This window comes from Carassius auratus, chromosome 9, assembly GCF_003368295.1.
Source record: "Carassius auratus strain Wakin chromosome 9, ASM336829v1, whole genome shotgun sequence".
In the NCBI taxonomy this organism is placed as follows: Eukaryota; Metazoa; Chordata; class Actinopteri; order Cypriniformes; family Cyprinidae; genus Carassius; species Carassius auratus.
The window spans coordinates 3,120,043-3,135,042 of record NC_039251.1 but is presented as its reverse complement, the minus strand read 5'-3'; the positions used below and the strand labels follow the sequence as shown (position 1 = coordinate 3,135,042).

At 37.7% G+C, this 15,000-nt stretch overlaps 3 protein-coding genes across 9 annotated transcripts in view; 1 reads left to right on the top strand and 2 right to left on the bottom strand.

Moving 5' to 3' along the window:
- The window catches only part of LOC113109173 (NACHT, LRR and PYD domains-containing protein 12-like), a 1,059,377-nt gene that overhangs the window by 324,223 nt on the left and 720,154 nt on the right, over positions 1-15,000 (bottom strand).
- LOC113109178 (NACHT, LRR and PYD domains-containing protein 12-like) overlaps positions 1-15,000 on the bottom strand; it is a 365,574-nt gene that overhangs the window by 104,878 nt on the left and 245,696 nt on the right. The gene's annotated exons all lie outside the window — the stretch shown is intronic.
- LOC113109181 (NACHT, LRR and PYD domains-containing protein 3-like) overlaps positions 1-15,000 on the top strand; it is a 113,894-nt gene that overhangs the window by 8,998 nt on the left and 89,896 nt on the right. For 2 of the 4 annotated variants that reach the window (XM_026272823.1, XM_026272822.1), the window contains exon 3: positions 11,090-11,203. The exons of the other annotated variants lie outside the window; for them this stretch is intronic. In XM_026272823.1, the coding sequence (XP_026128608.1) occupies positions 11,090-11,203 (114 nt within the window). The remainder of the gene's footprint in view (positions 1-11,089; positions 11,204-15,000) is intronic. 4 annotated transcript variants of the gene reach the window in all.

Below are 15,000 nucleotides of genomic sequence, written 5' to 3'. Positions count from 1 at the left end.
ACGGTAACATTATTTTAAAATGAGCCAGACTCTTCAGCTGCCCACAGACTGTATTACTAGTACTTTTTCAGTGTCACAGAATTAACAAAGTAGTATTTTTTGTCTAATTGAGCTGAAGTGAAATCGTAACGTTACCTCAGAGCCACAGATGTCGCTGGGATTATCCTCTTCTCTCTCTCTGGGTGGCTAAAAGAGACGAATACTGGGCACGCGCACACAGAGAAGCGCGGCATCGGCCCGCGGTCGTGAACCAACTCGGGGCCGACGATTGATGAGCTGGAGAACAGAGCACTGACCAAATTATATCGGCCTCCACCAGGCCGATGTTTTATAGATGTTTTAGGTATAGAGGCCGACGTTTCGATATTGGGCCGACGTCGGCCAGACGTACATGTGCTGTCTGGGTATGGTTTATGTGTGTTTTTCAAGTCATCTACAGAATGATACAGTGCTAATTGACAGCATTTATTATTACAGTACAGAAGCTATAAAATATATTTTCTGCTCTTTTCTGTGATAAAAATGGAAAAAGTGTTTGTAGTAACTTTATCGAATTATAGAATACAGATTATTGGTTATTGTCCAGCAGTATATTTTATTTCTTAGCCACTTAAAAGTTGTAAAAGGTTATTTTTTTTGGTCAATTAGACATACATACTTCTTCTTCTTCTTCTTCTTCTTCTTCTTCTTCTTCTTCTTCTTCTTCTTCTTCTTATTATTATTATTATTATTACGTTTGACATTTCTTTCCCCTTCACTTCTGAAATGATTGCTGCGTCCCTGTCCTGTAACATAACTGGATATTAAACTTTAGCTATATGCCATGTTATCTTCATTTTAGGGATCAAATAGGTTTTGTGGCACCACGTGAATTTATATTCAGTAGGAAATGGCTCAAAATGGAAAAAGGAACCAATTATCACCCACCACAGTCTCACAAAATCCTGCGGGGACACTGGGAATGTGGAGGAAACACTGTAGGATTGGCTGTCTCAGAGTGTGTGTGTGTGTTTTGTGTGTGCGTGTGTGTGTGTGTGTGTGTCTCTCCAGGGCTCAACATTAACGATTGTCCGGGACAAGTGGATTTTGTTAAAGGTCCCATGACATGGATTATTTCCTTTTCTTTAAATGCTTTTTAATGTTTCCTTAGGTGTACTTATATTGTTAGTATGATTTTTACATTTAATTTAGAAATAAAAAACATTTTTATATCTTGATAATAGCCCTCTGGCTTGAAGGCTCTGTTTGAAGGGGCGTGTCTGCTGTGAAACTCAGAGTAAACCACAACTGTTGTGATTGGCTTACATCTTTGCATTCAAAATGCGTATTACATGTGGAACCCCTCTCAAATATATATATATATATATATATATATATATATATATATATATATATATATATATATATATATATATATTTTTTTTTTTTTTTACTATTACAGCTGTCGAGTTTAACGAATCGTGGAAGTGTTGATTATATAATTATTTATTCTATCTTTTCTCATCACATGAAAGGCTGCAGTGATGAGCATTGAGTAGACAGAGTCTGTTTATCGCGTGGATGCAGTGATCTCCTCATTATTGCAACACATTTTCTCTCACAAAATGCTTTCACCACAACTAACAGCAAACACATGAATGCACCATGTTAGATTTTGCTGTATCTGGCTGAGCAGTAGTTTGGGTGGCTCGCCAATGTACTAGATTTCTCTAATACATAAAATAAGTAAGCTTGATCAAAGTTCTTGTGGGGAGAAGAATTTATTGAAGGTAGCAGTGTAGCAGTTCTTCAGCAGTGATGTTAGCATGTCATCCTTCATACAATCTTAACCCCAAGTACTGTCTGTGAGAACAGACCTTTATACCTGTTAACAAATGTGCTACAAACAATACAATAACACCCCATGGAGAGACAATGATAGTGTAACCTTTTGATGACTTGAAAGGATCTCTCCCATGGAGAGCCCATTCAATGACTTGATGTTGACCTAAGAGGCTGATTATATGGGCCAGTTGTTTCACACTATTGTGAACAAAGTACAGTTGCCTACAGTTGATTCCAAATACATCCAACCAAAGTTAATTAAAAACAAATAATCTTTCAATCCCCCCTTTGATCATTTTTGATCACACATAATAGAAAGAACATACAAAACAGTTATAATTTTAGTAGTCATGTACACATGTTGTATACAGGTTCCTTCTTGCAATACTTTTCAGTAATCATGAATACAGAATGCTGCATACAGGCTCCCTTACTTAAGATGACAGAATAAGAGTTCATGGTGAGGTTTGCATTATCTTTAATGCCTAAGTTCTTTTTTATTTTAATGTTGCGATCTTGTGGAAGTGACGAATGTTGTTGTGTTCTGTGGATGTTAAGGCATGTTTATCTAGGTGGCCAGTGCAGTTTGGTCCAAGCGTTGGATATCTTTGCTCATCCTCTGAAACGCTGGGACACCTACAATCACACCAGAGAAAAGGGAAACAAATCTTTCCAAAGAAATAGTTTAAACAAAATATGCCTAATTACCAATATAACTGTCCCTATTTAATGTTGGCAGGACACTACAGTGTTTATCAGTGGTGAAATGTTCATGTCTTCGTCCTCAGGCGACAAGCTAGAGCCTAAAAACTCTAGTCCCACCATATTTGGACTCTGAAAAACACTACTGCCATCTATCCCTCATCTCTAGGCAAATTCACATCAATCCACTCATTGTTTCCCTGTGCCTTAACTGCTGTGTCAGTTACTAAAAGATCCTCAATTGGTCTTTCCCATCTGTATTCTTGTTGCGACACATCAGTTTTTTTAATCTTTACCCATTTGTTGGGCACTAAACCATGGCTCCCTTTTGGAGGTGCCAAAACTTGATTCTTGGCATTGTGTACTGCCAGACTGAGTCTTTCATCAGTTTGGACAAGGCTGTAAGATGTTAGATTTTCAGTGGACATGGGCCGGCCTGTGACATGTTCAAAAGGGCATAGTCCATTTTCCTTGTGGTTTTCCTTAAGGCATCGGTTGTCATCATGTTTTTTTACATCTTCCATTAACAATGATGATTGTTTCCTGGCCAATTCAATTTGAATCTGTTTACTATGTAGAACAGTTTGTGAGTTTTGCTGAAGTTGTCTTAATGCCGCTGCATGTTTACCTCTCTCCTTTACGGCTTGTTTAGCAGCACTGTCTACTAGGACATCCTCTGTGGCTTCAGTTGTTGAGGTTTCATGGAGTCCATCAGCTTTTGGATAAGATGTCACTAGCTGGTGCTGCAGAGAGAGGTTCTTCAGTTTCCCTGTGGCTCCACAGCATTTAGCAGAGTCTGTTTTTGTTTGGCTGTCAACTGCTGAAACCTCTTCAACAGGTGGTCGTCATCACTTTGTCTCAAACTCAGCTTACAATCACGAATCCAGTGTCCTTCCTCGTTGCAATGTCTAAATCTTTCCTGAGTTTTCTCTCTTGAGTGTCTCTGATATTCACTTTTTTCGTATCCCATTGTCCTGTTGTTGTATGACAAGGTTTTGGATAGTAAAACTCTGAGATCGACTTCCTGTGTTCTTTCAATCTTTGCTGACCATTCTACAATCTGCATAAATGTTGTTCCAGTGCTGTCCCAGTCATCATACCTGATTTTAAGAGTTTTAGAAACCTCAGGTTTCAGTCCATTCACAAATATGGTTTTAAAAGGGATGCTAGTGTCTTCACAGAGTTCTTCAATGTTGTTGTTCAAACCAGCATGTTCCATCCAAGTTTGTCTGAAGCGTTCTTCAAACTCTGCAACACTTTCTCCTGTCTTCTGCACACAAGAGGTAATTTTAGCCCAATTAACCTCTGCAGGTTTCAGTTCAAATAAGAAGGTTTGAACCGCTTCCCATCCAGCTTCAATGTTTTCTTGAGATTCACCAATCCTTCTTTCAACACTTTCTGTAAGTCGTTGTTGTTCATTGTCTCTTAAGTTCACATTAACAATCATCACACTGTCCAGTGGATGTAAATTGTAGATTTTCTGCAAGCGTTGAAGAAATTGCCATACTTTCCGTGGTTGCTTGTACACATCTGGCAATTCTTTTGACCATTTGTCAACTTGCTCTGGAGTAGCTGGCTGGTATGTTCTGTATGGAACATATTTCTTTATTACCTTTTTTACTGTGCGAGTTCGTCGTTCACCATCTTCCTCATACTCCTCTTCATTTTCAGTTTCAGTTCTTCTGTTCTTAATAATTACAGGAGCAAGTCTAACCTTCAGTTTGTCCTTTGTAATTTCAGTATGTGTGTTGATATCTGCATCACTGTTATCAGAGCTGCTTGAAGCTTTTGATTCCAGTCGTTTGGTGAGCAAAGTTAACAACTTGTCATTCTGATGTAACAGTCTTTCTTTGTCCTTCTTTACAGTCTGTAATTGTTCAGCCAGTGCTCGAACCTTTGCTTTCTCTGCTTTTTTCTCATGTTGTAATTTGTCAGTTTCACATCTCTGTAGATGCTGTCGAATTTGTTTGAGCAAAATTACAGACAAGCCATCTCTGTTGGTGTATGTCCTTAAGCGCTGCATCTTTCCATAAGCCCTTTTAATGTCCGGCAAAGCCCATAGTCCACTCTCTGAGTACTTGATGCTGTACTTCTGGCAGATGTCATCATGGCACTTCCTCAGTCCCAGCCTTTTGTCCAGATATGCATTCAGATTCTCCAACATCTGATCAATGGTAACATTTGGAGGTTCTGTTCCATGTCTTTCTGTTGTTGGCCTCAATGCATGACTATTGCCTTTGTTTTGTGCAGACTCAGCCATGGCGAATACAGGAAAAGTGCCCTCAGAGGTGTGAAAACAGAACAAAAGGTGTTAGAACTGTTAAAGGTACTTATTCAGATTTAAATTCACAGCAGTCTGTTAGACTGACCATTTTCAGTTACACAGACAAATCATTAGTTTAAAAGCTCAGCTTAGTTTTCAATCTTCCATTTAAAACGAAACATTTACATTCAGGCTAATTTTCCTTGTTTAATGTCTGAATTGAGTTCTAGCTCAGAAGGCTGAATGCCTTTTTCAAATTTATCCCTTAGACAATTTACATTATATATTTTTCTCTGTATTTTTATGGAAGGCAAACAAACTTATAGTTTCATGGTTTTATGCCATCATCTTCTAATTCGGTTTGAACATTAATTTAAATCTACATTAGTGGCTACTGAATTAGCACCCAGTCAAGAATTCCCAATTCTTGCAGCAACATCAGTCCCAATTCTATCTATGACTCCTACAGTCTCTGGAGAAATGGACTAAATTGTTTTTTTTTTTGTTTTTTTTTTTACACAATTCCTACAAACAAAAAGAGAAAGGACCAAGCTTATGCTTCTACAATCTCTTGATTACTGGTCTAAATTGTTTCTTTCACACAATTCCTACAGACAAAAAGAGAACGGACCAAGCCTCTGCTTCTACAATCTCTTTATGAACGGACTAAATTGTTTCTTAAACAATTCCTACAGACATAAAGAAAAAGGACCAAGCCTCTGCTACTACAGTCTCTTGATGAACGGACTAAATTGTTTCTTAAACAATTCCTACAGACTCCAGAGAACAGGATTAAGCCTATAATTACACATCTATGGCTCCTACAGTCTCACGAGAACGGACTAAACCTCTTTCTTGAATGATTCTTATAGACTCAAGATGACTGGACCAAGCTATAAACACTTTTTCTATAGCTCCTACAGTCTCAGGAGAATTAACTAAATCATTTAAAAGGTTCCTACAGACTCAAGAGAAAGGCCTAAGCCAAACATTTCTTAAACAGTGCTACACTGGTTATTATGGTTACACTACACACATCAAATGATCTGCTTACTTATGAAAAAGTGTTCTTTTAAGTTCTTTTAGAGAGCTGATAGTTTCACTCACCAAATTAGAATCTTTGAGAAAGGATCAAGTTGATTCAAATAACTTATGTCCACAGATGCGGTCTGTTGATCTTCAACACAAAAACTGTAGAATTTCCAAAACTCTTTTGTTCACTTCTTGTTACAATTGGTGTGTTCTCTTCTTGTCAGTCTCTCCTGGCTGGCCCTGCCAAATTGTTAGATTTTGCTGTATCTGGCTGAGCAGTAGTTTGGGTGGCTCGCCAATGTACTAGATTTCTCTAATACATAAAATAAGTAAGCTTGATCAAAGTTCTTGTGGGGAGAAGAATTTATTGAAGGTAGCAGTGTAGCAGTTCTTCAGCAGTGATGTTAGCATGTCATCCTTCATACAATCTTAACCCCAAGTACTGTCTGTGAGAACAGACCTTTATACCTGTTAACAAATGTGCTACAAACAATACAATAACACCCCATGGAGAGACAATGATAGTGTAACCTTTTGATGACTTGAAAGGATCTCTCCCATGGAGAGCCCATTCAATGACTTGATGTTGACCTAAGAGGCTGATTATATGGGCCAGTTGTTTCACACTATTGTGAACAAAGTACAGTTGCCTACAGTTGATTCCAAATACATCCAACCAAAGTTAATTAAAAACAAATAATCTTTCAACCACATGAATACAGTAAGAGCTCCGTTGTGCAGCATAACAGCGTCATTCAGTTTAGGCAAGAGTGCAGATATACTAGCGATGTTCACTGATGCATAAACAGTATTAAACGATTTAGTAAGAAAGTCTGTGTGAACTTGAATAGTTAGCTACACATCAGAAATCACTGATCACAGATCAGGCATTAATGAACACTGTTACTCACTGTTTGTGCCGGTGCTGTCGAATACATATCATAAAAGTCTGTTTGTAACGCCTGTGCTGACATTGCGACTGAATTATGTGTAAATATTTGGGCGGGCAAAGCAGAGAAAGGGGAGGTAACATTTCTCCTTATAACGTCACAACGAGGAGATTCAAGATCAGCCCGGTTGAGCTTCCATTTTCTCAAAGGCAAATATAAAGATAGAAAAATCTCAATTTACACCGATTAAAATTTCTAGAAACTTGGGGACCATATACAGGCTAGGAGAACTCATTATAATGTAAAAAAAAACCTCAGAAAGTGACATTTTCATGTCATAGGACCTTTAAAGGGCAAGTGAAAGAATTGTACTTGCCTGACCGGACAAGGAACAAAATTTTAATAGCAAACAATAACTAGGTCAGCACCGAATCTTTGTTGAGAATGATTCTGATTTTATAACATTTTATTTCAGTGTAAACGGTGATTAATAACAGATAATTTATTGACAGTATCGAGGTCTCGTCAGTTGAGGCTCATGTAGTCTGTCTGACTCACGGAGAAATAAACACTATAAGAACAGCACACACATAGAAATAAACATGAACAATACTAATGTAGAAAATATATAAATATTCTTATGCAACATCATACGACCAGGAGTGATGCTTTCCCGACTTTTAGCTCGACTGCAAATGTGATATTGATTTTATACATCTTCAGTTAAATAAACAAGTAATATTAACTGACTTAAATTTTAGACACATATGGGTCGTTTCTGCTCCATTTCGCTAACAGAAATAGCTCTAAGCAAAGCCACAGCAGAACAGTTGCACATCTCAGAGCAGCACACAAGTCTTTCGTTACTAAATGATTCATTTTCGAAAGAGTCAATGATTCAGTGAGGCATTTATAACGGTTACTTGCTTCATTTGTTGAACGAATCAGCCGTTTGAACGAATCGGTTGATTCAATGATTCACTCATTAAGGCCATCATTAAAAATATTTTGGTTTGCAGTAACAGTAAAGGGTAGGTAAATAATTGTTTTTTCAAGTTTCAATGTAAAAAAAAAGTCCAATTTTGGTGATGGTGATGACGTAGGTATGAATTTAAACAAATTAGCATATCGTAACGTCACTGACTGGGTCTTCAACCCGTGCCTTCGGGCGCATCATTGCAAACCACATTTTGATGCAAGCTATATAGACCAAAAACAAATTGAAATCTTTGTCAAAACATGTTTATTGCATGAATTTCAGGTGAGAAGAAAAAAAATGAGGTAGTGTTATACTGTTTTACTTGCATCCACCGCTAGGTGTCAATGCAACCTACAAATGAGAGTTTACTTTGCTTATTTGGGTTGTCACTTGTTTGGTTTGAGTGACAAGTATTCATTGAATCGATTGTAAAATCGATTTTGCATGTCTAGATGCATTTTATACAGCAAATAACACCAAATATATGTAAATCCACGGACAACAGACAGGATGAATGTAAAGATTCAATATATTGGTAAAGACCAATATTTCTGATGATTTATTGGCGTGAAGTTACGTGCGCAATGATAAACAGGAGTGCAACATTCTCGAAAAACAATAAGCAGAGTGGACTGCCATAACACAAAACATTTACTGCAGGCTTCAACATGGCTCTGTTTATGATTAGAAATGTCAACAACAACAAAACATTGCATACAGCGATTCTAGCCCGAATCTGTATCTGTGTGCATGAGACTGTCTGAATACCGGCAGAATTCACATTTCTGTTGTAGAAAGAGAAACACTGTGCAGAAGTATTATTTGCTGTTATGCGTGTGTGTCCGAAGCTGCAGTTGCTGTGTGCCGTGTGTTAAAAAAAAATAAAAAAACCCTGGACGCGCTCCGAGAGAAGGTCGTTAAAATCAATTTCCTATTTTCGTTTTCGAAACTTGTGTTGGTTTGTCCAATCGATTCGTGCAATAGATTTTCGAAGTTTTAGACTAGACAGGGAAAGATCTGGGCACAGTTTGTCCAGAACTTCGTGCCAAGTTAAAGCGGTGTCGAGCTGTTTTAATGAATGTTTTAGATGTATTATGACTTTGAACAGTGACCGCGAACATTTAGTTTACTGCAGCCGCAGCCATTATTACCAAGCGTGAACCATTGACTCTGACAGTGAATGAGAGACTGAGACGAAGCGAACGCACAGGCCACAGGGTGACATCCGTGTAAACATAGATGACGTCACGGGGTTTTTTAAAGAAAGAACATAGTCTTCGTTTGTATGTAGGCCTAGGCAATTTATATATTTACAAAACTTACTAAAATATAATTAATTTTATTTTATTGATTTTATTGATTGGTGAACTCTTGTCTCGTACTAGATTGATGTACTCAGAGTTCCAAGGTCACACAGCACGCGAAACAACGATGGCAGCCCCTATGAATAATACTGCCTACGGATGCAGTGTTTATGCAAGTGACACACGTTGAAAAAACGATTTTAGGTTAATGTAACGTTGCAATAAAATAATCTTGTTACAATTCCTTGCGCTCAGAAAGTTTGGCTTAACTTGCCTGGAACTGTACAAAGTCGTTAGTAGTGGTATGAAATAGTGATTACGAGCTCAAAAACCTGCCTGGAACGCAGCATCAGAACTATAGCGACTGACTGGGATGAGGAAGAGGTGGCGAGAGCAAACATGTATGATGGCCCGCAGATGTGTAATTTCGAGCCAGCCAGACGTGAGAGGGCAAATGAGGAATTGCCAAGAACTGATGTCCGTCAAAGCCTATGCATGGTCCGAGGAGAATGAGTGGAGAGTTGGTGAAGTGTCCTGGTGAGTTGCTATCATTTAGCATCGCAGCAATGAGCACTGGAGCTAGTCTACGAGCAGCAGTGCACAATAACGACACACACACACACATATAATATATAATATAATATATATATATTACTGTCATTGAGTAGCACCGAGTGAAAAAAAATCTACGTTTTCTTTATATCTAGTGGCAGTGATGATGACGTTAGTTCAGATAAGTACTGGTAACCTTTGTCATAGTGTCGCAGAACTGGTACACTTTGTCTTTTTCATCTAGAAAAGAAGGCATCATGCTAGCTATATGGGCGTTTCTAAGCGTTTATCTCTTCCTCCGGTGAAAATGTTGTTGCAAACGCTGCCGCGTGTGTGTCACTGTGTTTGGCAGGTGCTTGTGTGGGTGCTGTCCCATGGAAACTGCGCTGAAAAGCTTGTGCTGTAGGCAAGTGATTGCGTTTGGGTCGCTGTTGGTCGATATCTCTCTATCTATATATTTAGTCTATCTATCTATGTATTTATCTGTTTATCTATAATCTGCGCTATCTGAATTCTATCGTCTACTACTCGTCTCTCTAGTCACTCTCAATGCTCTCCAGGCGGACTTTGGTAAATTCTCTCCCCAACGTGACGTGATGCAATGCATTGTGGGGGAAAGGAGACCGCTGTAAGATAGTACCTACTTTTTCGCATTATATTCCGTTTTGTGATACCCAACAACATAAAATACAATGGATAACAGTTTAAATGTTTATTACCAACAAGTAAATTGCACATATTAATTTACCTTAAAAAATTTACCTTGCAACACGGCCTTTAAGGATGGCCTAAGAAAGTGACTTGCTACCACTTACTGGTGGTTTAATTGCATATTTAAATGCATCATTGCATTTTTCCAACATTACATATTTATATGTCAAAAAAGTAAAACATTAATCTAATAACATTATTTATGCATTTGGACGGATGGAGTTTGTTGATACTGAATTCATTTGAATAGTAACAACCATATACTAACGTCATTTATTGATCACATGTAAGAATTAAACGTAAATGGAGACATGTACATTTTAGGAAAATATTGTCCTTCATAGAGTTAAAAAGTGTAACAGCAATCAATTTAAGCAAATATCAAAAGTATGCTGATTAAAGTAATACCTGATAGAGCACTTATGAGACTAATGCTTCAGAAGAGCCCTGTTCTCTGTGTGTGTGTATGTGTCTGTGTGTGTGTGTGTGTGTGTGTGTGTGTGTGTGTGTGCCAGTTCACCATACTTGGGGTCTTACCTAGGGGCCCCTGAACACCTTAATCTGCCTCATACAGTTATCAAAATGTATATTTTCTACAATATATGATAAATGTTTCATGTACATTGCTAAAAGATCTGATATTTTAATAATATATAGTGTTACACGGAGAGATGTATTTGTGAAAGCACTCAGTTCTATTTATAGTCTTTTGTAATAAAAAAAATATTGTAAATGAAATGATCCTGAAGTGATTGTTTAAATAATATATGAGTATGTACTTTGTTAAATATGGTAATTTAGAGGATTGACTTTAATCTTCTCTCTGTTATAGTTCGGTTGATCAGAAGAGATCAGAAGCAGAGTCCAGCTGTGTGTCTGTGAGGAGTGATGGGTCTATGATTCATCCAGAAAATTTTAAGAGTGGAGATACAAAGACTGTTCTCAGGTATGTTTTATATAGATATTATGGTAAAAGCAAATATTAAGCTCACCAAAATCTACATTGAGACGTTTTTAGTTTAAAAGATATTTGTTTCAGTTAGTGATGGCAAAATGAGGCTTCCTGAACCACTGAGACCTCGCAGCCCATTGCTTCACCAAAAGGTTCATTACTCGAAGCTTCATTCATTATTGCTCACTAGTGACACCTAGCTACTGTGCAAAGAAATAGCAGACCAATAAAAAAAAAAAAAACTAAATCAATGACCTGAGCAGACATTTGTCCATTGCCTGGGTATCAAATAAAATATGTTTTTCTCTCTGTCTGAATTTACTTGTGCAGAGACAACTGTCACACACAGTCCATTCATTATTCATAAATTGTTTGGATAGTGACAGTAGGAACAACAAAAGTGAGACTGTGTTGAGTGTAGTTCTTATGGTGGAGGGAGTGTAATAACGCAAATTGCAACAGAAAAGTGTGGTTCAGAATTGTTTCTGGTGTGTTTTGTGCATTAAACTGTTATTAGTTTTAGTGCAGTGTTGTGCTTATGGGACTATGGATTTAGAGGAACAAACTGCAACACTGGGTGGGTGAAGGAAGGATCACACATTCTTTTTATTGAGGAACAGAATTGTATCAATATGTTGGGGCTAAGAAGATTCCTCCTTTTGGACAGAACCTCTCGAGCCTCTGAAAAGATCCTTTCGCATGGATCAGAGGAATGTCAGTGTCAGCTGGTATAAATGAGGATACAGATGTTCATGTTGAGCCCAATATACTAGTGGATCCTCAGATCTTGTGAGATTCACTTTCGATAAATATTGATTTGATTGATAAAGATTGTTAGTAGTCTGTGCATGCTCGTGCAGTGCTCGATAATGCCTGAGCATGGAGGAGGTCTTATTGTTGTATGTCAGCTCCTTTAGGCACAGCAAGCATTTCACCTAGAAACATAAACGAATAGAGATGACATATAATACAGCCTTATAGTGAGTATTATTATTAGATCAGGAAAGTAAAACAATAATAATACACATACCTTATTGTGACCAACCATTTAAAAAACAGACAGGGGAGGATTTCCTCTTTCTTGCTGGCTCCATTACAAGGAAAAAGAAAGAGGTCACAAAAAGCAAAAACAATCCAAAAGGGCAATCCAAATCAAAAAAACCTAATTAATCTAATTAATGTAACAATACTATAATATAACTACTTTAATTAATAATAACAATATACTATAACTAATATAACCTGATATAATCTAATAATATACATCCCTAACACATATGACACAATAACGATGACGACACAACTATCTAACTCTAACTCTGACTCTCTGACTCTACTACAACTGATTCATCTACTCCTGACAACACCCACAAGGTGGCGTGAGATTCGAACACCCTTTATCCGGAACCGACGCTCAGACCGAACCGATGACGTGTCCACACAAACCGAGGCCTCGTTTGTCATTAGTCACGTGATTTCCATGTTAACAACACAAGCCTCGAATCGCGGCTTCATCTGGCACGCCCCTTTTTTCTCCACACAAGCTCCGACGCCTCGGTTCAAATGTCACATCACTAGTTTCAGTGTAAGATGTTATGTTATAAAATATTTATCTCACACAAAAATATGAAATGTTATTTTTAAATGAAAAAAATGTTTTGATTAAGATGTATATCATTAAATGCTGAAGTCCGGCTGAGCTTAACGGACACATGTTTGTACACCCCTGTTCCCATTAAACTCACATCATGTTTTATTAACAATTCTTGTTCATTTTAAACAACCTTTATAAATCATAATAATTTTATCTGAAGGTACAAAGTCAATCACAAAAAAAGTCTGTGTATTTGAGCTGACATATCTAATAGAGTCACGCATTGTATGATGCTCACAGACTCCAGTTTTTCAGCTTCAGACTATGATTCATTCAGTCGGAGGAGATAAAACACGTTTGATATTTTCAGCAGATTTTAAAACACATTGTTTTCATTCGTCACGTGTCTCCTAGCAACAATGCGCACATTTCAGTGTGAGTTTGTTGTGATGGGAAGGAATGTAAAGTCTGTTAGTGTGTGATCCTCAGTCGTGTTGTGTGTGTGATCTCCAGTTTACTCTGTGACTGTACACAGTCTGTAATCTTATGATGTCTGGTGTTTACAAATCTGTTCAGATTTTAAAAGTCATGTAGTGATTTCCAGCCTTTAGTTGTTTTTTCCTGGACAGATACGACGTTTCCTTCTTTGTACAGACAACATGCTGCTTTCATCTCTGGACATAAAATATAGGCTACGTTCACACTGCAGGGCTTAATGCTCAATTCCAATTTTTTTTTTTTAAATCGATTTTTTTGCAAGGCCGTTCACATTTCCAATTAAATGCAACCTTTTGTGATCTCCTGTGTGAACATGAAATGACCCAGAAGTGACCCGCATGCACAGAAGAATACTCAACAGTCAACAATGTCAGTAGAGCACATTCACTAAAACCAGAATATATATATATATATATATATATATATATATATATATATATATATATATATATATATATATATATATATATATATATATATATTAGGGGTATGCACATGCACGGATAGTCAAAGCTAACGTTAAACATGGATGTCAACAATAGTGTAGACAACAGCAGAGCTCTTTTAGCAATATTAAAGTAGAGCTGAAACAACGAATCGATTTAATCGATTAAAATCGATTATTAAAATAGTAATTAACTAATTTAGTTATCGATTCGTCGCTAAATAACTTTTATTTGCCATAAGCGGCTCATTTCGTGCATACTTCAAATCTGCGGTGACCAAAGTGTGGCAGTAATGAGCCACAGGAGGTTTTACTCAGCCAGTACAACAGGAGAAGTAGCAAATAGCCAATAGCTGGCCTCGTTTTATGTCACGTGCTTCCCGAACAGCATCTCTGCAGCATTCAGCGGGATGTGGGATAGTGATGGGAAGTTTGATTCTTTTCCGCGAACCGGTTCTTTCGGACGGTTCAATTCAATAAACCGGATGAAAAAAAACGGTTCAGCGGTTCTTTTACGCTCGACGTAATGACGTCATTGGCGATGACGTAATGGCATCACGTCTATCAAACATTCAAATATATAAAGTCAGTAATCATAACTTTAGTCAGTTAAAAACCTCATAATCATTAAGAGTTTACATTTGAATTTTGCAACAACACCCAAATAGAGTAACAGCAATAATGTGCATATGAGGATTTAAGTCTTGAAGATATAAAGTAAATAAATTAGGTGTCATCAGCGCAGAAACCATGATCCACTTACTAAACATAATCCATTGCGATGTATTTGTTATTAAATGAACTTAGGTTTAGCCAGATTGCCCTTCATCCAAGCCCTTGAAATACCCGCTCTCATAACATTAGCACAGAATCAGAATCAATCACCAAAAGAATCCCTTCAGTTCAGACATGCTGTGAGTCAGTTGGCTTCGCGCTGAATCGCGCATGCGCAGTATCATCAGTTTATCGGTTTTCAATTGGGACGCGTCCGACAGAAACGATTCTCGGTTGAGTGTACTGGTGATCCGAAAACCGAAGCAACCGGTTCTTGACTCGAGAACGAGAACTGCTCCAGCAGTGGGCGTGTTCGTTCATTATCTGGCTCGGCTCGGTGTTCATCTTCAGTTCGGTCTTCACAGCAGTTCAGTCAGTGTACTGTTTGAGTAAATGAATTACTCCGGGATATTGGTTTATTCTGACTCAGAGGGAGTGTCAGCCACGTTAAAAAAGTTAACAGCTTAAGTCATTTGTGGA